This window comes from Podarcis bocagei (assembly GCF_964188305.1).
Source record: "Podarcis bocagei genome assembly, chromosome: 9".
NCBI lineage: Eukaryota > Metazoa > Chordata > Lepidosauria > Squamata > Lacertidae > Podarcis > Podarcis bocagei.
In genome coordinates, this window is record NC_138134.1 from 40,563,701 (window position 1) to 40,590,912 (window position 27,212).

At 43.9% G+C, this 27,212-nt stretch overlaps 1 protein-coding gene across 5 annotated transcripts in view; it reads left to right on the top strand.

Moving 5' to 3' along the window:
• Positions 1-270: 270 nt before the first annotated feature.
• Positions 271-27,212, top strand: part of SH3D19 (SH3 domain containing 19) — a 65,033-nt gene continuing 38,091 nt past the window's right edge. Inside the window, exons 1-2 of one of the 5 annotated variants that reach the window (XM_081208324.1) lie at positions 271-931; positions 20,843-20,882. In XM_081208324.1, coding sequence (XP_081064450.1) covers positions 310-931; positions 20,843-20,882 — 662 coding nt within the window. In that variant the 5' untranslated portion in view covers positions 271-309. Of the gene's footprint in view, positions 932-19,185; positions 19,437-20,842; positions 20,883-27,212 lie in introns of those variants that run through there. The other 4 variants (XM_081208323.1, XM_081208322.1, XM_081208326.1 and 1 more) reach the window with 4 other exon arrangements.

Here is a 27,212-nt window from a genome sequence, read left to right on the forward strand (position 1 = left end):
CCAGTCGTTCTACTCCCTACTGCTGTAAACAACCCTTGCAATCTTCAGATGAAGGGCAGTATAAAAATGTGATTATTATTATTATTAATAATAGTAATTACAATAATAATGCCACTGAGAGCCTCTCAAGACAGGAGCCATTCACCATGGCAAGGCCTTGTTTTTCTTCTTCAATCTCTGCTGAGGAGTGCTGTTGTTTTTGCGTTGGGAGGAGCTTTCTGAAATGCCTTTAGGCAGCGCGCCTTGCCAGAATCCAGAAGAGAGGGGAAAAGGGGTCCCAGATTATACCATTAACTGGGGGGGGGGGTGATGCGCTTCAGAGACCACCTCTCGCTGCCTCTTTCCCTCCCTGCCCACCTCAGCCACGAGGCCGCTCTCCCCTCGCATTCCGCCGCTCTGATTGCTGCTCGCTGCTCCAGGTACCTCCCCCTCTTCGCCTTTTGTTTTAGTGTCAGGCAGCAGCCCAGTTTCCTGTTGATACCGGAATGTTGTGAATGGGCAGGGAAACGCCACCTTCTCCTGCTTCCCTCTGCCTTTCTCTTTCTCTCCCGGCCGCCACAGCTGGGAGAGCCTCTCTTGGCGAGCGCCCTCCCAGCTCCTGCCATTCCCCAGCCGAGACCAGAAAGAGAGCGAGGCCTTCGCAGCCTCCCCGAGAGCGCGCTTGAAACTTTCGAGGAAGGGCGAAAGCAAGAAGCGGCGGCGGCGCAGGAGGGACGCTTTGCCTCCTCTCCAGGCTGCGGGCGGCGCGAGCGGCAGGTGCAGGCGAAAGGGCAGCTCCAAGCCACGCCATGGAGGAACAGAGGGAAGCCTAAGAAAGGGGTCCTCTTCCTCCTGTCGTCGATGGCTGAAGCCTGGAGGCTGGAAGAAGAAGAGGAGGAGCTGAAAGAGCTCGGCAGAAGGCACAGGAGACCCAGCTTGAACCCAGCAACAGGTAGGCGCGAGAGGGCAGGGAGAGGTGCGCCGAGGGAGCCCGGCAGGCGAATCCCGGGGCAGGGGTCCCAAGTGGGGAAGGGAGGCACGTGCTGGAGGGGTGGGGGGAGAATTCAGCGCCTATATATATATATATATATATATTCAGGAGATAGGTTCATGCACTTCAAAGAGCTGCAGATTTTACTTCGATGCCCGCTTTTAGGGGTTTTTTATTGTCTCTGGTTGCCTTTCCCGACAAGCAACTCCACATGCTTAAGTCTCTCTCTCTGGAAACTGAAGGGATTGCAATGTGACATGGCAAGGGATTGGGGGACAGTCAAGGTGTCTCTGGTGACAGGATCAAGCATCCTTTCTGATTCTGCCCTCCTGTTTCTGAATGTGCATTTAAGCTCCTTTGACACCTGTGGACGTTCAGTGCAGAACACACTGGTGCTCATGTGGGCCTGGCCCTCAAATCCAGTCAAGACATGGGCTGTTACGTTGCACCATAGCTGTGCCCCAGCAGCATACAGTTTGGACTCTGTCAAAAAGGGAGTGCAGGCGCACTGTCTGGAATATGTGCATTTGGGGTTCCCCCACCCCATTTCTCAGTGTACGCAGCGGTTTGACCTAGGGATTGGTTTGCAAACACTGCCTTCCCTGTGGTGCCCTCCAGATGTTTTAGACAGACAACAGCTTCAAGCAGAATGGTCAGGCGTAATGGGAGTTGTAGTCCAAAATATCTGGAGGCTCCATTTGGGGAAGGCTGCTGTAATAGATATGCAGAAGTCTTGTGGATGGGCTCAGTATTCAACTGTGGTGTTGCAAGCAACCGAAGGTTATGATGTCTGGGTCAGGGAATATCCTTCCCAGTTGCCTACTAAAGAAAGGGGGAGGAACGTTATTGGGTCTTTGTGGAAGAACATTCTGGAACCACATATAATCTTATCTCATGGTGAGTCAGATGTAGTCACTCATGGTTCAGTGAAAGGATCATATTCCAATACATTTTTTCTTCCTGGTTGGTGTAGTCTACTGTACACTTGAACATTCCCTTTAGTTCTTTAGAATTCTGAACATTAACTTAAGGCACATCCAATGTATCTCTGGTAGTCAACATTGCTAAGTTTTTCACCAAAGATTTTTGTCCTTAACTATTTCTCTGTTTTAAGACCAGAATGTGGATCTTATGTGAAATAAGTATTCCTCCTAAACTTAGCAGGAGAACACTTAGTGATACATGTTTTGCATGCAGAGAATTTCAGGTTCAGTCCCAGGGATGCAGGTCGGGCTAGGAATCTCCCCTGTCTGAAACCTTGCAGAGCCACTGCCACTTGGTATAGAGAGTAATGAGCTAGAGGTGCCATTGGTGTATTTGTGTAAGCTTTCTATGTAACTGTATGCCTGAGCCAAGCCACACATAAAAGGAGAGGGAACACTGAAGGGTCATCTACTTTGCAATTTGGCATACTTCAAGGTTTACACTCTGTTGACTTTGGACTGCTAACTTTGCTGACTTCCCAGAATTATCAGTAGTTTCTGTGTTTGAACAGTGGTAGACTATTCCATACCAAAAAGGTGTTACTGTATTTTCTTTCCTCACCTCTTTGGCAGGGAACTTCCTTGTCTGATACCCTCAGACGTATTTAAGAAACCTTCACTGATAGTTATACAGTTGTGGATTCTTATTAAGCTGGAGCAGCGTAGTTGCAGAAATTCATTCTATGGATTGCAGACTTGTAAACAGATTGACATATTTCTACACACACACACACAGAGAGAGAGAGAGAGAGAGAGAGAGAGAGAGAGATGTCCATTCACTGGCAAGAAGACTGACTTGGGATCTTTTCTGTTTATGGTGGATCAAGGACAGAATCTATTTTATGCTCTTGTTGCCTAATTAAACAGCTGCATTTGGAGCATTTTGGGCTCTGTATTGTAGAAGGGCAAATGCAACTTCAGCAAACAAACAGTTTTAATTAATAAGCCTTCTACCCGCACAGTTTACTTTCAGCAGTGGAATCATGTTCTATCCAGACTATTATCTGGGTTATTAGTGGCATGCCTTGAGGAAACAAAGTCAAGAATCTGTGCTACAAAAAGGTACAATCCAGGAGCTACCTGTAAGTATCAGGTGGTCAGTGACTCATGCCACTATCAGTAATAAGTGAAGAGTCAACTGGCAAGGAAGCAGGCCATGAGTAACCGCTAGACATTAATCTAAAACAGAACTACAGTATGTGTAATGCATGGCAGGGAAAACTCAGGCCAAAGGCAGTTTTCGATGCTGCTCTTCCAGATCCTCAGGACTTTCTTCAGACCACTTCCCAGGTCACACCCCCTTTTCCCAGACCACAACCCACACCGGACTTGCTCCATGTCCCTTCCCAGTAATTTTATATAGCTGGAATGTGTCCTTGAACTGTGATACCGCCTCTTGCTTGCCTAGATGGATTGTGTATGTGTGTAAACCTCTGGCTTTTTGCATGGCCTACTTTAAAGGGTCATGTTCATTGCTGTCTCAGTCTTCCCTCTGGCCCTGTCCACCACTGACATGTGGCCTCCTGAAGATTGTGAGGAAATGTGGCTCTCAAGCTGGAAAAAAGTTCCTCATGCTTCAAGTAAATCTGCCCCATGCTGTTTGTGCAGATGTTCCAGGAGCCCTTTGCCTTCAGGCTGCAGTTCCACAGAAAATTTCCTCAGCATGATACTAACTGCTTGAATGTGTGCAGAATCATTGCCTAAATGGTTGTAGTCCTAAGCATACTTACTAAGGAGCAATTCATTTTGGCCTGGTGTTTATTTATGAGTAAACATTCTTAAGATTGTGAAGTTAAATGTGTGGATGGATGCATCTGTCGTTTGTTTAATGTCCTGGATTTAGCTCTGGCCTTGTGGTGTCTATGAATGTTGCAAAACAGGCACTTGCTGTACTTATAAACCCCCTGTTTATGTTATGCTTTTGTTCTAAGGCTGTTCTTTTAAAAAAGTAATTCTTTATAAACTCATCAGTCACCTTTCTGTCGTTCAGTTTTGTAAGGGCTAGAAAACTGGCAAAATAATTTGTGTCCAATTTCCTCTAAAGCAACATTCAGTTCATAGCAGCATTATTTAATCTTAGCTCCCACATTAAACTTGTTCTAACTTGATTTCTAAAATGCTAGCTGGGTTTTGGACAGCAAAACAAGGTTGTATCAGAGAGATTAACTCACCAGTCAAAATATAATCACAGAAATTACACAGGTGAAGGTAAGTTGGCTGAAGTGAAATCAGAGTTGGAATAGAATACAATTTTGAAAAGCAAATTTGCTCTATGTTTTAAGCTACTTGGTAGTGTATTATTCCAAGAAAAATCCTGATTTCTAGATATATGTATTTGGGAGGTGCTAGGTTGTATCTCCTCAGTCACACTTACTTAAAATACACATACTGTATATGTGGAATGTTTTGCTCTTTTTTCCCTTTCCTTTACACAGACTTTCCTTCTGTGAATAAATATGGCGGGGGCCAATGTTGATGCCTCCCTGTCTCCAATTCATGGGGGCTACTGGGGAGCAAACGCATGCCATTTTGTGGTTCTGCCTCATTTTATGGCCACCTTTTTGTTTTACACCACTATCCATGGCAGCCATTTTGTGACTAGAGCCTTTGTCACTTTATCAAAACTCCAAATGTGCCCACTGGCCAAAAAAAAGATGGCACCTCTTCTCTGGAGCACCAGAACGTTCTTCTACCAAGAAATAGGGCAATGTATTTTGCCAAATAATTTATTTTGGGGGGATTTTGCTTCTGCTTGGGATATGGCTGATCACAGACAATGATTAGAGACTGTGTGCAGTGTGTTGTTGTTGTTGTTGTTGTTGTTGTTGTTGTTGTTACATCTTCACCTGCAGCATGTGACTGAGCCATTTGGATTTGTTCTACAGCAGTAATAAAAAAAGATAGGATCAGAGAGTTGCAGAATAAATGATGCACCCCACCTTCTTTGCTGCTTTGTAACTCCCTTTCTGCATTGCACATGCTCCTTCCTCTTAACATTTATGTGATCCAGATTGTATGGGTTGATTTGTGAGGGGTTGCTTGGTAGATAATCCTCCTTTTAGGCAGAGGATTAGATTATGTGTGCCTTTGATCCCTTTTAGTTCTTTGATTTTATGATCCACAGTTCTCTTGGGTAGCAGTGATTATACATATGTACTGAATACCTGGCTGCATCTAAGCTAAAAGAATTGTACTTGTGAGTCTGCTCCAGAATCCAAGGAAGTCAGTAGGAAGAATCCATTGAAGTCAACTGGCTGCAGACCAAGCACTGTTGGAATAAATTAAGGATGGTAACAGAGGCTCTTTTGCTGTTATCTGTTGCAGCTTGTCCTTGGAAATGAACCAACATCACTAAGCATAAAGTGTGTTTTTATTTTACAGAAAAGCACTTGTCTGCTGACATTTGTACCAGGGCGCAAATGGAACCATAAAAGTTGCATTTTTCAAGCATCTGTAAAAAATAAAAATAAAAATCATGCTGAAAAATGAAATATTCTTTTTTTTAAAAAAAGGTTTAAAGCTTAGTAATTAGGAGAAAGCTAACTTTTTTAAAAAAGAAAAGAAAATCCAAGTTGGCCTCTCCTATATATAATGAAAAGTATCTTGTTTATCTGGGCAGAGTCAAATGAGTTGTCAGGTTGCCCTTTTGGAAAGTGTTTGACTATGAGGAGTATGACCATGCTCCAGATAAAGTCTTGCTCACTCCACATGCGTATGCCAATAATTTACATTAGAACGCTCTTGCATCTGTCCACAACAAGTTATTTTAATGCTGAAAAGATAGCATGGAGTATTGAGAACATGGTCTATTGACGTATATTCACAAACAGATGCTGCAATACGAATAAAGGAGATATAAACAGTGGCGTAGCATGGGTTGCATTCAACTGCCTAACGGTGTCTGCATCACCCAGGAGATCACAGCTGCAGAGATAGGAAAAGAGTTGTTCCGTTGTCTGGAGAGGTCACTTTCTAGTTTGCATGAATAAGCCGTTTTCAGTGGAGCCTAGAGACAGTGTGCACAGCTGTATTGCAGCAGCACTGGGTGTTGAAATTTTGAACCCCTAAGAATTTTGTGCCCGGGGCAACCGCCACTGTGGCTCCCCCGCATTCTACACCCCTGGATATAAAAGCTCATGAAAATGTGCAGTAAAGGTGTTGGTTTACTTAGAATTAATTCTTCTTCTTCCTCCCCCTTCTGAAGCAAGCCATCGGGTCTTGTGCAGGTGTTGGCCGTGATCTAACACTAACCAGGGCTTTCTTTCAGCTGGGATCTCTGACCCTTGGACAGGCATTCAGCCAAACATGTAAATATTTATAGCAAGGGCCAGCAACCTTTTTCAGCCATGGGCCGGTCCACCGTCCTTCAGACCATGTGGGGGGCCGGACTATAATTTTTTTTGGGGGGGGAATATGAACAAATTCCTATGCCCCACAAATAACCCAGAGATGCATTTTAAATAAAAGCACATTCTACTCATGTAAAAACACCAGGCCGGCCCCACAAATAACCCAGAGATGCATTTTAAATAAAAGGACACGTTCTACTCATGTAAAAACACGCTGATTCCCGGACCGTCCACAGGGCAGATTTAGAAGGCAATAGGGCTGCATCTGGCCCCCGGGCCTTAGGTTGCCTACCCCTGACTTATAGTGTTCTTAGTTCCAACCTTGGCCTTCCCTCCTAGAACTGGAAGGGACTCCTAAGCATGTTCAGCTGAATGTGCTTAGAACCTTCCTTGCAATCTGGAACCTTGAGTAGGGACACATTGTGCATGGAACTATGTCAGTTGCACTGTTTGTGCCCTCGTGCATTTGGCTGAACATCTAATGTCTATTCCAATGTAGCCCCTTGTCATATTTAAAACCAGTTTGTGGAGGTTCATGCATGATATGGAAGAGGCTGATAGGAGCAAGCATGCAATAGTGCATCTTAAGCCTGATCACTGTGTGTATTAGATTCGGAATTTTTCTAGTTTCTGAGCTGGTTCAACCTTTGGTACATCACTTGGAGGTGCATTACTTACGACAATCAGCTAAATGTGTAAACTGCTTTTCTTGAAAAGCACTGTGTCTTATATACTATGAGGTGATATGTTGGCCTTTTTCAACATGCAAGTTGAAGTTGCTGTCATTATGCGTAATACTGCATAAACTTGGTCTTTCTCTTCCTTCCCCCCTCCCACATGCTCCATCATCACCTGCCTCTTGACAGGAGGTTTCAAGAAAGTAAATTATGGGATGTTTCCTGGTTAAAAACACAGGGTGGATTCATCTCCCCTTTCTGCCTGCTGCATGGGTTTGGTTGCCAGTTAGCAGCACAACAGAGCATGTTCCATGCCACTTTAGAAGTATTGTTAAATAGTTTATTTCAAAGCCTCAGGTTGCCTGCTTTTTATAAACCCTTTAAGTGTGCGAACCTTCCTTGTTAATGCATGTTCATTTGAGATAGGTGGGAGATTAAGGCTCCCTCGTAGCAAAAGCATAATGAATGAAAGGCTGTTAAAATAACTGTGCATTGTGGACTTGAGCAGCAGCTTTTTCAAAAGATCCCAACATTTTTAGTAGACATCTTTATTTCTCCCTGCAGAAAGAAGTCTGCAATTGTTATTTCAGTATCTAAGTTTGCATACCTCTCTCTCTTTCTCTGTTTTTCTGAAATATTTAAAAAGTATGTTTACATTTCTGAAGTTCTCTTGTGGTCAGGAAGATCAATTTCAATGTTTTATATAGGCCTTTACAATTCACATTCCCCTTAAATTCACTTGAAAACTGGTAAGTTAATGTGTTAGGTGCAGGTTTCTAATGTTTCTTTCGCAGTGGATGGTATCCATTGTGTTGGTAAGTGGAAAATCTTAGGATGTCAGCAAAAAAATGCACTATAGCTCTATTGCAGTTAAAGATGAATTGTAATGCAATTTATTGCAGATGTTGTACATTTTTTTTTACGACAGTAAGTCAGTGATTCTGAAAAGTAGAGAATTAAGGCATTTGTGTGGTTGTCTTCAGGGAGTTCCATTGCTGATTGCTGGAAAAAACAGGCTGGTGTTACATTATTCACTTCACAACTTAATCCTCTAGAAATATGGCAGACTATTGTAGCATTTGAACAGATGTAACAGCAGGTTTGTTTTTGTTTTGAATTTGCATGCTTGTTAAGTATGGCCTATGGCATTGTAACATAGACTGAAAAAAGAAAAGCTGTTAACAGAACACTTTCCTAGCTTTCCCCCCTCTTGGCAAGATTGTAGCTTTACTGCTTCCATTATTGGCCTCTTTCACACATAAAGTAAACATTAAGTCAATATTTTACTGCAAATGTACTGATCTTGTCCACTTTGCTCCTCCCTGCTTACACTGAGAACAAACAAACAACAACCCCTGGCTTAGCATAATGTCCAAACTACAGTTTGCGGTTTGTTTCTCTAAAAACCGCAATAGTTCTTGGCTTGCTTATTCTCGTTCACTGCAGCAAAACAAACCATAACCTGTGGATTGGGTGTAATGCTGAAGTAAGGATCATGAGCTTTCCCACCCCTAAACTATGGCTTACTATTATGTGAGAAATGGGCCATAGTGACTGTAGACTAATTCGCAAGATGCCTGGTGTGGGTGGCACTTTCCATTGTACTCATCACAAAGGAATGCCAACCAATGTAGCTACGTAATACCATTGCCCATTTTGTCATGGTAAATAACACTATTGGTCAGCAGCCATACTGAAGCAGCTGTTTAGATATTCTGTGGAGGAGGCCTGCGGAATGCCTGTTTGGGACTTTTAAAGGAATGCCATACTTTTCTTTGGTTTTCTGACGGGTAGGTTGCCAGCTTCTTGGAGGCAACATAATTAGTAAACAATGAGCCTTGTTAGAGGCAGCTGTCGCCATTTATTTAATTAAGGAGTCAAATTCAACGATATAAGCTATGCTAAAGGTCAGTGTTGAATAGTTTCCTTCCTTTTGATATGTTTGGTAGAACATTTTCAGCAGTTCTGAGATAATGAGCAGTTTGTAATCCACAGCTCTGTGCTGCTTCGTTCTTATTAATTCAAGGGAAAACAGCGGTTGGTGCACCATGCTAATAATTGTTCTAAAGCTATCCTTTTATGCTCTTTCACCGTATTGTAGAATTTATTAGAAGGAAACTGAAGTCAGTTGTGAACATTTCAAATATGCAGACTCACTTAATATTGCATCTTAACTCCCTTCCCCACCACCACCCAATATTCAAATAACTGTTGTAATAGAGTGCAGGAGTGTAATTGGCTTAGCTTAATCGGCAACCTGTGAGGTACTGCAGCTCAGTGATGTAACTCTAGCGCAAGTCCTGCATATGGACAGTCCAGGTCCTGTAAAAACATTTAAGGTAGCAAACCTTGGAAAGATCGCGATCTGAGACCTTGGAACTAGAGCAGCTCCCCAGTGATGAAAATTTACAGCATTTTGGGCTTTTTAGTCTGGAATAGAGGAGGGATGTGAGTTATATAAAAGTATGAATGGTCTCATCTAATGAAACTTGAATATAGGAAGATGAAAGGAACAACATCTTCACACACTGGGTAGTTAAGCTGTGGAATTTGCTGCCACATGGTATAGCGATGGGCACAAACATGGATGGCTTTAAAGGGGGTTTAGAGAAATTTGTGGAGGATAAGACTGTCAATGGCTGCAAGTCAATATTGGAGGCAGTATACCTATGAATACCAGTTGCTGGGGAGCATAAGTGGGGAGAATGCTGTTGCCCATGGTTGTGGGCCTTCCTTGTGCATCTGGTTGTACATTTTGAGAACAGGAAGCTGAAATAATGGGCCTTTGGTCTGGTACAGCAAAGCTCTTATTCTTATGCTGCCAGTCAGCTGTCTACTCTTAAGCAATATTCAATGGGACTTACTTCTGAGTGGAAATGCATAGCACTGTGGAACCATGAAGTCTCCAATTCAGGTCATGGTTGTGCTATAAATTCACCAGGTGAACATAGGCACCCTATCCTCTCTGTCTCCAAATCCCAATTCCCTGCCGCCAATAATAGCACAATATCATATGTGTGGCAAAATTTTCATATCTTACAACCACTATGTAATTAAATGCTAAGCCTGAAGTTTCCCCACCCTGGATTGAGAGTGCTGTCTGCACTATTAACTATGATGCTGTCTCTCCCGGACTCTGCTGCATTTTTCAGCAGAGTAACCCAGTCCCTGATAGTGGTCCATCCAGGTACAGTGGTACCTTGGGTTAAGAACTTAATTCGTTCTGGAGGTCCGTTCTTAACCTGAAACTGTTCTTAACCTGAAGCACCACTTTAGCTAACGGGGCCTCCTGATGCCACCGCGCCGCCACCACACAATTTCTGTTCTCATCCTGAAGCAAAGTTCTTAACCCGAGGTACTATTTCTGGGTTAGCAGAGTCTGTAACCTGAAGCATCTGTAACCTGAAGCGTCTGTAACCTGAGGTACCATTGTATTAAGGGGCTACGCAGGAGAAGATGCATTTGGTGCCCTTTAAGGGGGGGGGGAAGATGGGGTCATGCTGCCCTCACAGGGCCAGTGCTGTATGGGTGGGATCTAATTTGTCCTCACAGCACTGTTGCAGCAGCAGAGACAGACGAGGCAAGGGGAATTTTTGCTCAATTTCCTCTACCCCTGTAGCTCCCCCTTCCCTGCAAGTCTTTTCTCTCCTTTCCTCCTTTGTCAGCAGACACTTCTGCTGAGTCAAAATGCCAATTGTATATACAGCCTTGTGTCTGTGGAAGCACAGTCCTTGTTGGTTTAAGGCAGGAATTGGAAAGTGTGGAAGTCAATTCTTTCTTGAAACAAGCTGTGTTGTGCTGCTGTCTGCTTCCCTGCAACATCTTGTTTCTTCACTGGGTGGACTGAACTAATCCTTGCTTGCAGCGAAGGAAGATGAGTGAGGGATGTGCCCTGGGCTTGCATGAGCTGGGTGTTTGGAAGAAGTAGATCTGGTCTCCAAAATCAGCCGTATGCAGATCTGCTCATACAGTGCCAAAATGTAACCTATGTCCAGTTTTAGCAGAGTATGTTCTCGGTTGTTTCCTGAAAAGGAACTGTTTTCATGTGATAACTGATTCAAGCCACTGTGTCCTGTAGTAGGGTATACAGCTGGTAATGTTGGGTGGGGGGAGGAGAGAGAGAGTTTGCAAACATGTTATGACAAAGCCTGGTTAAAGTACAGTGTACACAGCATGGTATCAGAAGCATTAGGGAAGTATGCTATAATGTTCCCTTCAGGGCAGGCTTTATACAGGGTTGCCAAGTAACTAATCCTGCCCACTGTTCAGATTAAGATTTTGCAAAACCCCTGTTGATACACAGCTTTCTAGTACGGTTTTACTCTTGCAGTATACAAAAACTTACATTTCCCTCTCCTCCACATTAAGATTTTAAAATGAAAGTATTGTTATATACTAATCACCGTAAGACGAAATGTGTAGATGAGCTATACAATTAGGATGCAGTTTATTCCAGTTAATGTTGTGTGTAATCTCTTTATTATTTATTTCTCATAATTGCACCGTCTTGTAGTTTGTTATATTTAGGCTTGTCCACTTCCATAACCAAACAGAAATAACTGGTGTCCGAGTTTCTTTTCTGTAAATAAATTAAGCAATTACTCCTAGGTTGCAGCATGCCACTTTAAAGAGGCACTACAACACATACTTACTCATTGGGGACTAAATGGGATTCATTTGTGAGTAAACATGCATAGGATTGCTCAGAACAGAAATTTCTGAAGGATCCAATGTAGTTTAAACATTGGACCAGATCCAGAGAACCACATGCTATCCCATCCACTTCTCCCCACTGAAGCCCCGCCCCACCTGAAAAGCCTCCTTGGAAGGTCAAATGCAACATAAGATGGTGCATTGGTACCGTATATACTCGAATATAAGCTGACTTTTTCAGCATATTTTTTATGCTGAAAAAGCCTGCCTCGGCTTATACTCGAGTGAGGTGGGTGGCTGCGGAGGGAAGAGTGGCGAGAAAGGAGCTGCACTGTGCCTCTCCCAAACGGGCTCCTGTGCCTGCTCTTGCGAGCGGCAGAGGCGGCGGCGGAGGGAAGAACGGCTGCTCCTTCCTCCTCCACCGCCTTTTCCGCTGTTGGCGGTGGCGGAGGAGGAGCGAGCAGCCCGAAAGTAGCCTTTTCAGGCTGCTTGTTCTTCCTCCTCCACTGCCGCCACCACCAGGTTTGTGGTGTGGTGAACTGGCTTATACTCGAGTCAATAAGTTTTCTGTCCTAAAATTAGGTGCCTCGGCTTATATTCAGGTCAGCTTATATTCGAGTATACAGTGGTACCTCGGGTTACATATGCTTCAGGTTACATATGCTTCAGGTTACAGACTCTGCTAACCCAGAAATATTACATCGGGTTAAGAACTTTGCTTCAGGATGAGAACAGAAATCGTCTTCCGGCGGACCGGTGGCAGCAGGAGGCCCCATTAGCTAAAGTGGTGCTTCAGGTTAAGTACAATTTCAGGTTAAGAACAGACCTCCGGAACGAATTAAGTACTTAACCCGAGGTACCACTGTATATGATAACTACTGGTGGAAGGGGTAATTGACCAACATCACAGTAGAGGAACCTTGCAATATAGAGACATAGAAAGCTGCTGTGCTGAGCCAGACCACTGGTTTGTCTGTCTCAGCCTATGATAACTTTCCAGAATTTCAGACAATAATCTCTCCCGGTCCCTCCTGGACATGCCAGTGATTGAAGTGTGCTGTTTTATTGGCCGTGACCCCCGCTAATTGATTTACAAACCTCGATTAGCGGTTTATTGCTGCCCGGCACGCTTCCACTCCAGCTCTTCCGTCACGGTTCAGCAGAGCTTCCCACAGCGTTGTAAACTGTCACCTGCTGGATTCAGCTCCCAGACAAACACACAGAGTCCCGTTTGTCTCTATACAGCATTTATTTCCAACATTTCTCAGGTATTTCCAGGGCTATTAGCAGCCATACCAAGACCACGTCTTTTCCCCACAAAGTTCAAAGTGGGACTGACAAACTCCTCCCAAAACTCCTCCCAGCTTCTACAGCTGACGTCAGAATGGTGAGGCATCATGGGAACAACTTAACCAGTTAAGTTCCAACTCCCACACCCCCTCTTGCATCACATTCTGACAAGACCCTCTGAGTTCAACACCTTCCCCTTTGCCTTGTGCCCCTTCCCGGCATCTTTCCCAGGCACCTGTTGAACCCCTTCAACACTCCCAGAATCACACTGTGCGACACTTTTCCACGCACCTGTGACCTGATACCCTACTGACCCATTAGGGCCAGCAGTTGTGTCTTCTCCGTCAGACGTTTCCCCCTCTGACTTGACAATCCTTCCGTGAGCTTTCTCCATTACCGGAGATGAAGCCTCACACCTGGACACTCCTTTCATAACCCTTGGAGATGCCCAAACCTGCTCTGAACCCTGATTCTGGACCTTGTCCCCGTCACCGGGATCAGTCTCTGCCTCCCTCTCCTCCCCTTGAGGAGACCTTGCACCCGTCACCTGGTGACGTATTTCCTTTTCCTTGAAAAACTTCTCCAGAGCAGACCCAGTAAACTGTGACCCTCGGTCGCTCTTGAACCTTTGCACCCTGGTGGAGAAACTTCGTTCCACCTCCGCAACCCAATCCTGGATCAGTTGCGCCACCTCCCCCTGTGATTTGAGAGAGAAACACCAGCCAACCTGGCTGTGGTCACCTGTCAGCGACAGCACATACCTGGCCCCACCCAGACTCTCAGACCTCTTGGGTCCTGACAGATCTGTGTGAACCAGCTCAAAGGGCTCTTTGGTTACCCTCCCAAACCCGGGAAAACCAAGCACCTTTGCACCTTTGCATGCCCTGCATCCTTGGGACCTCCCACATTGTGTGATTTTACACCCTTTTGTGCACCTGTGCAACTTTTGCACATGACTGGGAACCTTAGCACACTGCACCCGTGCTTTTCCAGCATTCCCACAACCCTCCAGAGGTGTCTCCAGAACAAAGACGTTGTTCTCCCTCTGCATGTTGACCCGTTGTCTCCCTCCTCTGAAAATGGAACAGGTGTCATTTTCAAAACGAGCATTGTATCCCTGCTTCATTAGAGCTGATACATATAAAAGACAACGCTTCAGTCCCGGCACAACGTAGATCTCTCGCTCCTCCTGGAAAGAAAAGAACACGTTAGCCACCACACCACAGACTGATTTTTGTGTTCCGTCTGTGAACCTAACAGTCATCCCTGTCAAAACAGCCCTGCATTTCCGCAGCTTCCCAGCAGATGTCTCTGGGATCAAATCGCAATTAGCAGCAGAGCCAATAACAACACTCTGCTCTGGCCTTGTCCCACGAGTCTCTTGCTGGCACCTGGCAAGTTCACCAGCCTCAGTCTCACGCCTGGTTGTTTTTCCAGACCAGTTGCCATGGAAACCCAACTGGTTCCCATGGGAATTCAGCAGTTTGACCTTGACAACATCCTGTCTTGTCTCTCTGCTCCGGTGGGGGCAATCTCGACGCAAATGTCTCGCTGCTTTACACACGTAGCAACGACGAACTCCAGTGGAAAAACACTGCTCGGGGCTCCCAGCTGGCTTGGCCTTCCTCCTCCCGGAACGGCGCCTCCCACCAGCCTCGCCCCCCCTGAAGCTGCTCTTCGCTCCAGCAGGTTCAGTGGAAAACTTTTCAAACTTGCCTTTGGCTAAAGCATCAGGGACAGGGGCTCCAGCCATCTTTAGGCTTTTGTATTCCTTCTCCAGGGCTCTGGCCTCCTGCTGAAGCTTCACAGCAAACACAGCAGGACATTTCCAAGTGCCAATAGTCCCTTTGCCCCCCTCTGGGGTCCCACAGCCTTTCCCAGCTGTGCACTGGCTTCCACGGAGGTGGTCAGCGCCATCTTGTCTTTCTGTTCTGTAGCAGCCATCTCCCGGCCCTTGCTTTCCGCCTCCAGCCTCCCAAACACCCTGGAGCGCTGAACGGCCTCTGGCTTCCTGGCACCCAGAACAGTAGACTTTAGATCAGCAGCCAGATTGCCCAACTTCTTAAAGTGAGCCTCCCACAGTCCTCCAAGACCTGGCAGCCTGCCATCCTCTTCCGTTCTCCCAAGGGGCCCCCAAGCTGTACTCACAAGATCACCAGCTCATCCAGCACCCGTCCGGAGAAACGATTCCCTGCTGCTCTCAGCTCCTCTGGCTTTTCACGCAACACAGGCACTCTCTGCGGTTTGCAGCCAGCTGCTTTCAAACTCCGCAGCTGCTCCTTTGCCTCTTAACACCAGGCACAAAGTCCTTCCGCCTCCTGCCGGCCCCCTGCTCGACATCGCAGATCAAAGCTCCCGGCAGTATCTTCCGTGACAGTTTTACAAGCGATGATGACCCATAACCTGGGCTGTTTTATTGGCCGTGACCCCCGCTAATTGATTTACAAACCTCCCAAAACTCCTCCCAGCTTCTACAGCTGACGTCAGAATGGTGAGGCATCATGGGAACAACTTAACCAGTTAAGTTCCAACTCCCACATGAAGGTGGGACCTTCTGCATGCAGAGCTGTTGCACTACCACTGAGCTACAGCCCAAACTTCTCCTACAAACTTCTTCCATCCTTTTGGACAATTTCCCACTGCCACTTAAGTTACCAATGTCTCATCCTACACTGTTCAGGAGTATCAACCAACCTGCCAAAAATGAGTTTCAAGGGGCTGCAAACTTAGCTTTCTCCACCTGCTTTACAGTTCTCATCGCTGGACCAATTATACGATAGGGAAACAATGGATCGTACTTGTACAGAACAGCCTTATGCATGTTTCCTTGCAGAAAATCCTATTTAGATCCCAAGTAAGTGTGCATTGGCTTGCAGCTTTAAGCAGCCATGCTACAGGCCAAACTAAGTATATATGGTATTCAGTAATTTCTTTACGGAAAGTAAAATTAATTATTTTAATAAGATACTGGAAATAAATGTCAAACTTCCTTCTGCTTCAGGTTCTCTGGATCCAACCCAATGTCAACAACACAATGGACTTTGTTGTGAAGCTGGCCTTGGAGTTTTATGAACTGAATGTTAACATACAATAACAGAACTACCGGGGTCTGCTTTGTAGGTTGGCACCAGCCCCATCAATTTGCACAGGGAGAGTATTTCGTCTTTTATTAACTGTGTAGTCATTGTTTATATGCTCCATTTTAAAAAAAAAAAGTACTCAAAGAGGTGTACAAAAAATAACAGTATAAGTACAATAATAACTTACTACTTAATAAACTTTAGCATATTGGTACAGCACTAACAGTTCAACAATTAGTTTAAAACATGTCAAAGAAAATTAAGTGAGCATAAAGCTTACCAACAGGCTGTTTAATTTCCAAAGCTGTCTTAAAACTAATGACAGCAGTAGCCAGCAACCCACCCATTTTATATACCTAGACCATGGGTAGGCAAACTAGGGCCTGGGGGCCGGATCCAGCCCAATCACCTTATAAATCCGACCTGTGGACGGTCCAGGAATCAGCGTGCTTTTACATGAGTAGAATGTGTCCTTTTATTTAAAATGCATCTCTGGGTTATTTGTGGGGCATAGGATTTCGTTCATTTATTCCCCCCAAAAATATAGTCCGGCCCCCCACAAGGTCTGAGGGACAGTGGACCGGCCCCCTGCTGAAAAAGTTTGCTGACCTAGACTCAAAAGTCCAGAACCCCCCTCACAGTACTTCTGGCAGCTGTTCCCTTATCAAGGCTCCTGTAACAGGTGGATGAGGCATGATAGGTGTAAGCAGCCATTCCCTGCCCCTGCCCTATAAGGTATTTGTCGAGGGCTGGCAGGACACTGACAAGTGTGCACCAGGAGAAGGGGGGCTGGAGTCTGACTCAGGAGACGAGGACAGTGATCTGTGGGGAGCTGTACAAGCCAAGAGGCAGGAATCAGAGGCAGGGGAAGCTTCAGAGCTGGGGGAAGAGGAGGAAAAGGCAGGCCAGGCAAGTGAAGGACCGGGTGCTTTCCCACCCTTCCCTGCACCACGGTCTCTTTGAACCAGGAGAGAATTGAAGCAAGAAGATCAGAAGCAGCTTCCATTCAGGTGTAGTCTCCAACAGCGTACAACATATAAACATTTGCTAGGAATGGAAAGATAACATGTGGTATGCTCTGCCAGAACTTACTGGCATACTGCTAAGATTGGCACATGCCCAATAGAAAATCCTGAAGAATGTTTGCATACCATTGAGAGATTGTGGTGGTGGTGTACCACCTCCATTGATGTGAAAAATGTCAACAAGAAGCTGTTTGCTAAGTTGAACATGGCATGGTGGTTCCACTAATGGATGCTGCTGTTAAGCAGCATATAAAGAGAGTAACCCATGAGAGGCTGGTCACAACTGGGGGCAGACAGTGCTTCCTTCATTCTCCAACACACTGGGTCTGCACTCGGATTATGGGCTTTATAGAAATCAGTCCCTGAGGTTTCTCAGATTTGCTATGAGCTGCCCTCTTGTGGCCACACAAAAGGCTGTCAGAAGTGCTGCAAGTTGGGGGGGGGGGGCAGAGCTTTCCATGCACAGCTCTGCTCCCTTGTGAGGGGAAATGGTCCGGCAATTAAGTTCAGTAACCTGAAAACATTCAGCATAGATGCTTATTAAATTAAAATCTAATGCCGCCTTTTAAATGCCAAAGTTTTACTTTATTTTTGTGAACCTGTGCAGAATTATATATCCAGTTAACATAGGCATATTATTGCGATCAAATTTCTGCAAATGGCTATTGTTTGGTTGTTCAAAGATACCTTGGTGTGTTTTAACTATTTCAGGAACTGTGATCGTATAATCTTGCTTCGCACATGAGTCACCATGTGATATACCACACTCGGAGAGAGAAAATTATTTCAGTTGGCTGCACATGTACATACATATGTGATTCACATTGTTGTTGCTGTTGGCATCCATCTGTCTCGAGAGACAATGGAGTAAGCCTCCAGGGGTGAAGTGAAAATGCTGGGTTACAGGGTGCAAGCCTGGGCAGTGTGTATGAAGGTCCTGGGCTGACCAGACAAGATCACCTGCATTCATTCTCACTGATGTCGTCCAAAGGAAGGGGAGCAACACGTTTGGCACCAGCTTGGTTGCAGGAGTTGCTGGAAAGAGGTGTAAAAGGCACCATCCAACCTTCTTTGGGACTCCAGATTTGTACAGGGTATTGGTCTCTTCCGCTCAATCCTCCGGAGTTCGTCGTCACATGTGGGGGAAGTTCCTAACTCACTGATGGTTTGAAACTCAGCAGCTACCTTCACATGCACCATTGTAAATATATGTGGTGTATTTGTTGGTTTACTCTTTATGAAAGGTTTGCTGTACAATTTCACTTTATTGTATTGTATTGTCAGACCTATACAGTGGTATCTTGGGTTACATACGCTTCAGGTTACAGACTCTGCTAACCCAGAAATAGTACCTCGGGTTAAGAACTTTGCTTCAGGGTGAGAACAGAAATCGTGCTCCGGCGGCGCAGCAGCAGCGGGAGGCCCCATTAGCTAAAGTGGTGCTTCAGGTTAAGAACAGTTTCAGGTTAAGAACGGACCTCTGGAACGAATTAAGTACTTAACCCAAGGTACCACTGTACTGACTCTCCAGAGCTGTACTGCTGTCTGCCCTCAGCACGACCCAAAGCCACCAGGGGTGGAGAGGCTGCATCTGTATTGTGGTGTACATAGCAGTATCACTATCTAATCCTTTGGACTTGACTTTTGGCACAGCTGTCAAAAACCTTGGCCACTGCTACGCTTCTTGAAGAAGTACATTTCTTTTCCAGATATGGGAAATATTTCAGAGTCCAATGTGTCAGACTCACATTTTTATGTGCCTGAGATTTATCTGCCCTCTTTCTGTATATATTAGCAGCAAGTTGTGGGACTAGTACAGCTATAAAAGTTTGGTCTTATAGAATGATTATCCTGTGTAAAACTGAAAATCTGTGTGACTTGCCTTTAAAAACAACATTCTTTCTCGCCAGAATCAAGTTAAGCAAAATGTATATGCATTGTTCTGAATGTATATACTGTATTTAAACTGCACAGCATTTTATTTCTTGGGTAATTCTCTTTTTTTAAGTTCCTTTTTTCTTTAAAAAAGAGTTTGGACACTGTTGTGTTTCACGTGCTGTTCGTCCTCCCGTTTTAAGCAGCAAATTGCAACTCCATCTGAACCATTTCCTGTTTAAACAAAGAATGAAAGGGAAAAGGGAATAACATTAACTTCCTGAATGACAGCATTCCAGTTCTGAGACTGGCCACGATGCAGCTGCCAATCAGAAACAGGCCTTGGAGGGAAGTTCTGGGATGCTGTTTACATGTTCTGTGATTTCTCCTTCTCGCTTCTGATGTCGTCCAACTTGGAAAGTTCTCTTGGTTTGTTGCTGTTACATGTCTGTGTAAATAGCTAGGACTTTAATTCCCACATCAAATGGAAATCGAACTAAAAGGAAAGGGCTGCTTGTACCTCTGTAGCTTCAGGTAAGGCGATTGCCAGGTTAAATTGTTGTGATGAAAGAGAGAGCTTTTTCCTGTGTCTCTGAGCAGCTTTTTATGATTGTGGCTTGAAAAGTTGTCATTAAACAGCAATGTTAGTTTTGATGAAATACAGTGAAAAGCATGTCAGAAATAAAAGGCAGAAGTGTTGTGTTGCTGTAGTATAGCTGTAATATTGGTGTTTATAAACTGAAAATGTATTGGCTGCTGGGGAATAGGTGGTAAATCACTTAATTGTTTTGTCTAGCAAAATAGAAAGACCAAATAAAGACTGAAAACTACAGCAGAACTAGAGGCAATATTTCATCTGTGCAATGTAGATGAATGTGCTTATATGTTGTCTTTGTGTGCATAGTGTTAACATTTATATTAATGCAAGATAGTGTTTTTTTAAAAAATAAACCTGGTTTGACATGAACTAAAATAACTTTTTTGGTTAAGAATTTCATTAAGTTAGAAAAGCATTTTTACAAGATTGGTTTTGATATAGAAAAGGAACATTGATTGGTATGTGTGTATATATATTTGTTGCATTTATAAAATATAACATACTTATATAGCCTTCCCAAAAGGAACGGAGGGGGGAAATTGTGGGCTAATGGAAATAAAGGCATTAAAAATAAATGAGCCTTTGTCAATAAACTGAGGGATCCAACCAATCAAATTTGTTGCAATAGAACATTGTGTAATTCTCTTTTGGGATTTACAGGCTGGGAAGAGTTTCTCCCCCAAATCCCTGTCACACTATAGTGATTGGGTGGGTCCAGTTATAATGAAATGAACTACATATTCTGTCGCCTGTGCAATGAGCATTGTTTGGATTTCTGAAAATAAATTTAAAAATGCTTTGAACCACAGTATGCCTATAGAAGCAACAACGGAGCAAGTTAACTGGGCTTGTTAATGGTGGCTGCCTGTGCCTGTTTTTAAGAACATAAAAGGACTTCGGTTAAGGCAGTCTGTCTTTGCAGGAATGGCTGCAGCCACCGCTCATTTCTCTCAGCCTTTTAGCAGAGTCTGCCAGCTGTGATTCATGGAATGATATTTTTTTTTAATGTGCTGACTAATCCAGTGGTTTTCTTTTCCATTGCTCCCTCACTTTCTTTGCAAAACAAAAATCTGTTTCTCTTCAGAACGGCAAATGTCGAGCACAAAAAGTAAAGTTAGTAAACATGGACAAAGTTGTGTTTCAAAAGGCTCCCCTTAACAAATGCTGAAATTGCAGGCCTCTTCTTTGCTCTCAGGCAAACGGCTCTTAAAAAGGGCAAGCAAATCTACCTTCTTCTTTACAGGTTTTTTAAAAAATGTAAAGTGAATCATGACGGTGTGCTTTACTTAAGCAGTTCTAAATTTAAACTAACACATTTCCCTGTATGTCTTCTCTCTTCCAGATCGTTCTGAAAGAAATAAGCCTGACCACCGCTCTTCAGGGTGAGATCTCTGTTACTGCTTTTATTTCTTTTCAGTTGTACTTTTTGTGTGCTTTTGAATAGGATTGAAATCTGGAAAGTAAATATATATTTAAAAAATCAGTTTTCTATTTTAGTTTTCTATTCTGTTCCAGTAATTTAAATAAGTACAGACTGCCACATTGAACCTTTTAATTTTTTTTATAATGGACTAAATGTTTCATAGGGTCCAGATGTGTTCTCCTTCCACTTCCTGCCCCCATTTTAACTTTCTCTTCACTGTACAGGAAAAACAAAAGGCTTACTTTAAAAGGTGCACAAATTTAACAGTTAGTGACCAAAGATTTTTTTGATAATATAAGAATTGAAATAACAAGTGGACTCTCCTTCCTTGGAGGTTTTAAAGCAGAGGTTAGATGGCCATCTGTCATGTATGATCTCATTGAGATTCCTGCACTGCAGGGGGTTGGACTAGATGACCCTCAGGGTGCCTTTCCAACTCTACAGTTCTGTGATTGCAAGTTCTGTTTTTAAGCAAAAGAGTGAAACTAGGCAGTAATAATTGGGGTTCATCAATAAGGTCCACCACAACCCCAAACCCAATCATTAAGCTATAAGAGGAGTGTGCACATCCATAACATCTCATAACTTTTGGATTCTCGTTTGAGCTACTTGTTTACCTCAGAATAATTCAACTAATTGTTTTAAGACCTGAGGTTGTATCTAACGCTGCAGCTCTGCAGGTGCAAGGGACTTTTGTGTATACAGTCATACCTCTGGTTACGTCCGCTTCATGTTACATTCTTTCAGGTTACGTCCTGCGGCGACCCGGAAGTACCGGAAAGGGTTACTTCTAGGTTTCGCTGCTCGCGCATGCGCAGACGCGCAAAATGACGTCATGCACATGCACAGAAGAGGCGAATTGTGACCAGCAGGTGCGCAGACGCGCCACTGCAGGTTGCGCTCTTTTCATGTTGCGAACGGGCCTCCGGAACGGATCCCGTTCACAACCAGAGGTACAACTGTACAATGGAATTTTGACCCTTTGGGTTTCTTTCCAACTCTACAGTTCTGTGATTCTTCTTCCTCTCCTCCTCACTCCAGACCTGAAACAGATGGGGGCAGGGGGCAGAGCTGGGGTGGGACAAAAACAGTGCAGCACTGGATACAATCCCTTATATTTTATCCTAAACATTCGTGTTCTTTCTTTTGCTCCTGCTTCTTACTTTTTGTACAGCATTGCACTTCCTGCCCTATATTCATTTACTCCTATTTTCATAATCAAACTCTCCCTTTTTGCGAGAGAATAAATGAAACAGTATGAATATGAAACTGAGAAAACTGCACTCACGCAATAGTCAGCTGACATCTGCTCTCTCAAGGCCTTTCCTCTACTGAATTCTGGGGCCGAGTTAAGTTTGGCTTCTTTCCAAAGTCTCCAGCGAATTCCTCTTGGCCAAATCTCACAGCCAGCACTCGTCTAAGCTGTGGTGGACAAACAAATTGTGTGTTTTAGGAGAGGGCCGACCTTTGAAAAGTGCTAACAGGGTAATGATGCATGCTACCACAGGTCTCTGTTGTTGGTGGCAATATTGTCAACAAAGCAGCTGGAGCAGATAGCTGTGCCCCTGTATCCAAATGATGCCCCTTGCTTTCTCTGTCTTGTCACGGAGGTGGAAAGAATAGGAGGAACGATAAAGCAGCAAAGAGATCTATGTCTGCTGCTCATTCTCCTGCTTTGTACTATCCCTATCCCTCTCATCTTTAGGATTAGGTTTCCATACTTATTCTGTTTCTTATAAATATTCATCCTGATCATGCAGATTTTAATACGGAAAAATGATGGAACACAGTGCACCATGTTAGAGTCACAGCGTTTGGTTGAAAGAGCCAAGGAACTGTCTATTGCCATAGACTTTAAAAAAACCCAAAGAGCAGAAACAGGTTGGGGTGACCTGGGGTAGGGATTTGTTTCTGTTTCCAGTAATGGTAGTTAACGAGGTTCTGAGTGTGATATGCATGCTATTCACAGGAATGAATGCTAAACATTTTTAATGTATTTATTGTATGTCAGCTATGACGCTTGTTGTTGGCATCATCTGTCTCAGAAGACAGTGGAATAAGGCACCTTTGAGGGTAGAGTCAAACCATTGGAGAGTTCAGTGCCTGCTGTGGGTATGGAGACCGATATGGGAAAGACATGTTTTGTTGCAGTGGGGGCAGATGAAGGCATCCAATTTTGCTGCTATTGTCGTTTTTCTCTCTCTGTGCTCCTCCCAAGAGTTATTCCTCCTCTGATTATTGCTGTGCATACATGACTTGACTGTCTGCCTCCAGGCACCACAATTGTCTACAAAGGATTCTCATACATCCAGGTTAATGTTGCCAGCCTTCATGTCACACTTGCAGACATAATTGTAACGCAGAGTTGTTCTGCCAACAGACCTAGTACCTGAAGCCAGACCCTGTCCTTGCTGATCCTGCCATCTTCCGTTCTGTATACATGACCAAGCTGGCATAGACATCACTGAGACAGAAGTGTGAACGTGCTGGGAATGTAGGCTTGGGATAGAGCAGCTTTGTTTGAGACTCTCTCCTGCGATGTGTTGCCCACAATCTTTCTGACCCAGTGCTTGTGGAAGGCATTGTTGCCCACGTCTCACTTCTATAAAGCAGCATGCTCAACACACAAGCCTAGTAGACCTTGGTCGTGGTCATTAGTATAACATTCTCTCATATCCTTCTGGAGATGCAGTTTGTCTAGACAATTGGTTTGTGCTTGTAAAAGTTTCTGTCAAGACAAGATACAGCTCATATAAGTGATAACACCAAAGGCATAAATGGGCAGTCTGCTTGTCTGGCGAGGAGGGTGGTTTTGGAATTTTTTTTGCACAAACTTAATTCTACATCTGTCAGCCGAAAAGCTAGAATCTTAAAGGAGGGTGGAGTATCCTGTAGGGAGAAATCTATTGGGGGGGGGCATGACCAAGCTATAAGGTGGTATTCAACTGAATAGACCCACTAAAATGAATAAACATGACTAAGTTCCATTAATTTAAATAGGTATATACTCTGAGTAAAACTGAGTATACAAAGCCCTTAACAACTTGTGAGCAGTTTACCTATAAGAGCCGTCTTTCCCATAGGGCTTAGTGGTGCGTTGCACCAGGGCGCTGGCCTCTCAGGGGCGCCCCAGCAAGTGGTGGAGCTGCACGGCTTTGCTGGCGGCCTCCCCTTTCCTTGCACGCCCGCCAGCTGTGCCCCGCCAACCATAAGGCTGGCGGGGGTGCACCTTCCCTCCCAAGCCTCCTCGGGAGGAGAGTGACCCCCACAGAGGCTTAGGATGGAAGCTGCACCCCACCAACCATATGGATGGCGGGCATGCAGCTTCCCTCCCAAGCCTCTGCGGGGATTGCTCTCCTCCCATGGAGTCTTAGGAGGGGTGCAACTTCCCTCCCAAGCCTCTGCGCGGATCGCTCTCCCGCAGTGGCATGGGGGAGAGTTGCGCCCCCCCAATAGCTGGCAGTGCGCAGCTACGGCCACCCCAACACTATCCATGGTAATTTGGGGCAACTGGGCAGATATTTGCACCCTGGCACCTCATCTGCTGAAGACGGTCCTGGTGTCTGTCTAGTTGGCTATTTTGCACCTCCACACTGCTTTTCTTTCTCTTCCACATAAGCATTTGCTGCAGAACTTTGGCCTCTTTTCCCATCTTGCCTTGTAGTAACCTCACTCATAATGTGCCATTTAGAAAACATTTTTGAGAGATGAGTGCTCTCTGGAGAAACGTCATCAGATCATCAGTAAGCAAGTTAAAGCAAAGAGGTCCCCCTTTTCTGTCTTCTCTAAGCCGTCCCCAAGAAAAAGTTTGTTCCAGAGGGTCTCCCACTCCAGTTGGCTACAACCCAGTGATTTGTACTTTTTAAACAGACACTTAAGCTTAGAACTAGAATCTGCTTGCCTTTGGCTTTTTAAACAAAATATATTTGAGTTCTTTTAAAGCTTAACATTTAAAGAATCCCCAAAAGTTTTTGTTTTGAAAAGTGTACTTTCAGAAATCACTTTGTTAAATATAATCTGTGGAGTACTGTATAATCTATGGAAATATTTTTTTTAAAAATATAATCTTTGTACCTATTAATCTTATTTAATGTTATTTTCAAAATGCAATTGAGAACTAAGAAATACGCAGGAAGGGTGACTTGAAATACTTTTCAGAACATTCAGCTCCATTAAGAAGATGCATACTAAACAATACTGTAGCCTCTTTCCAGTTTGCTTTCAGCATATTATTAGAGATACATGTAGTTTTCCAGAACAAAAAAGAATTGTGATTCCTTGCTTGGTATTTTACCTTATAATACAGTACCGTATATTATTATCTAGTCCAGATGACATTCAAATAACTGGAGTTTTGTTTGAAAAGCATCGCTAAAATGAATGGAGAGCTGTAATTTAGGAATGCATAAATTGGAACAGAAAGAGAAGCGAATTTCCAAGGCAGATTATTTGATGACCTCCTGACACCATAGAATAGAGGCCCTCTCATAGCTAACATTTTAGGAAACTGAAGGCAAAATTACTTTCTAAAGGCTGTGTTGAAAGTACATTTAAGTGCCCAAGGGACACCTCTGCTTTGTATATTTTGATACATGCAATTATCATACCGTCTTTTTCTGTATATAAGACTAGGTTTTTCCCCTAAAAAAAAATGTCAAAAATTAGGGGGGGCATCTTGTACATGGATATATCTCCCCACATTTTCTTAAATTTGAGTCCGCCAAAATAGGGGGTGTCTTATACATGGGAGCGTCTTATAGATGGAAAAATATGGTAATTTGGCATTTCATTTCCATGACCACTGTAGGTATCAGATGCAGTTCAGGGACACGTTGTTGGTATATTGATCTTCCCATGCTCCCTTCCTCCTCCCAGACAGATGCCTCTGATGCTCATAGGGCTTCTTCAGCCTAAATATTTCTGGCTGTCCTGCTGTATGTGGAAGTGGAGGAAAGATAGTCAACATTAACAGTTTTGATGACTGCATTTCAAGTTGGGGTGTAAGAGGGTTTTGCTTTGTTAGAGGTATTTTTCTTTCTGGTGAATATTCCTTTCTGGTATGGTAGAAATGTAGTCATGGAGAGTTAGCCCAGCAAAGTTTGGCGTTTCATTAATACAGCTCTGCATGCAATGTTGCTGCATCTGGAAAGGCAAGTTTAGAAGAGGTGTGGTTGTATTACACCAATTTAGAATTTCTGAGCCAGGCATCTTCTTCAAAGGTCACACTCTGACAAGTTTGTGTTTCATATGCCATAAAGGGTGTAACTCAACTGAGTCAGCAGCTACTTGGAACAAGTTGTTGCTGTGTGGAGAGATAACTTTTGCTTTTTGAAATACTGGTTCATCTTAAAGTATCACTGGTAACAGATTCCAGAAGGCTAGCTAGGTTAGTCTGTTGCAGCATAAACAGTGTCTCCTTTAAAGACAAAATTCAAAGGCAAGAGGAACTGGTTGCTGGTTGGTTGATTTTGCAAGCTCATTTAGAAAACTCCTTTTTGCACATGACAAAGACATGTTGGGATCTGGTGCACAAAACTATGCTTCATAAATCTGTCAACATTTTATAGTGGCATGGGACTTTGTTGCTAAAAATAATTTGTTTGTTTTTTTTTTCTTTTCTATTACGCACAAATTGGGTGGAATACCATTTTTGTGTGTGTGATGTTATTGTTTCCAAGACACATCTGTGTTATTGTGGTGATGTTGGTGTGCAACCCATGGTGTCTAATATAAAGCTTTTATCCCAATGATTACTGTTATTGTTGCACAACATTGAAATGGGTGAGGGCTTATGATTAATGTGAGCCTTTTAATAGTGTGCTGAAACCACAAACTATTCAAGCTTGAACTAGTGTTTAAAAGCTAAACTAATCAGGGTAGATTGCAGCTAACACTCACGAAGGGCAATACATAATTATATACACTCACAGGAATATTGGTATACTGTACAATGGAAACAGAAAGTATATAGAATACAGAAAGTAAAAAACGTTTACGACCCTTATTTGCAAACTAAAGTTTAACTGGAGTTATAAATTGAATTGTGCAAGAGGTAAAGGCCAAGAAACCACCCAATGACTCACTCCTGTGAAAGCCAACTCAAATCAATCACAGGGCTGTTTAACCCTCTCGGTCATCATGGGAACATCAACAGATGTTTTGGCATAGTTTTCTCCCCTGTTGCTTGGAAATGAGCAGCTCCGGTTTGTAAGGCTTGTGTGTGTTGTTGTTGAGGGGAAAGATCCTTTCATCTGCATCACAGGATCTGATTTTTGCCTGGAGCTGGCAG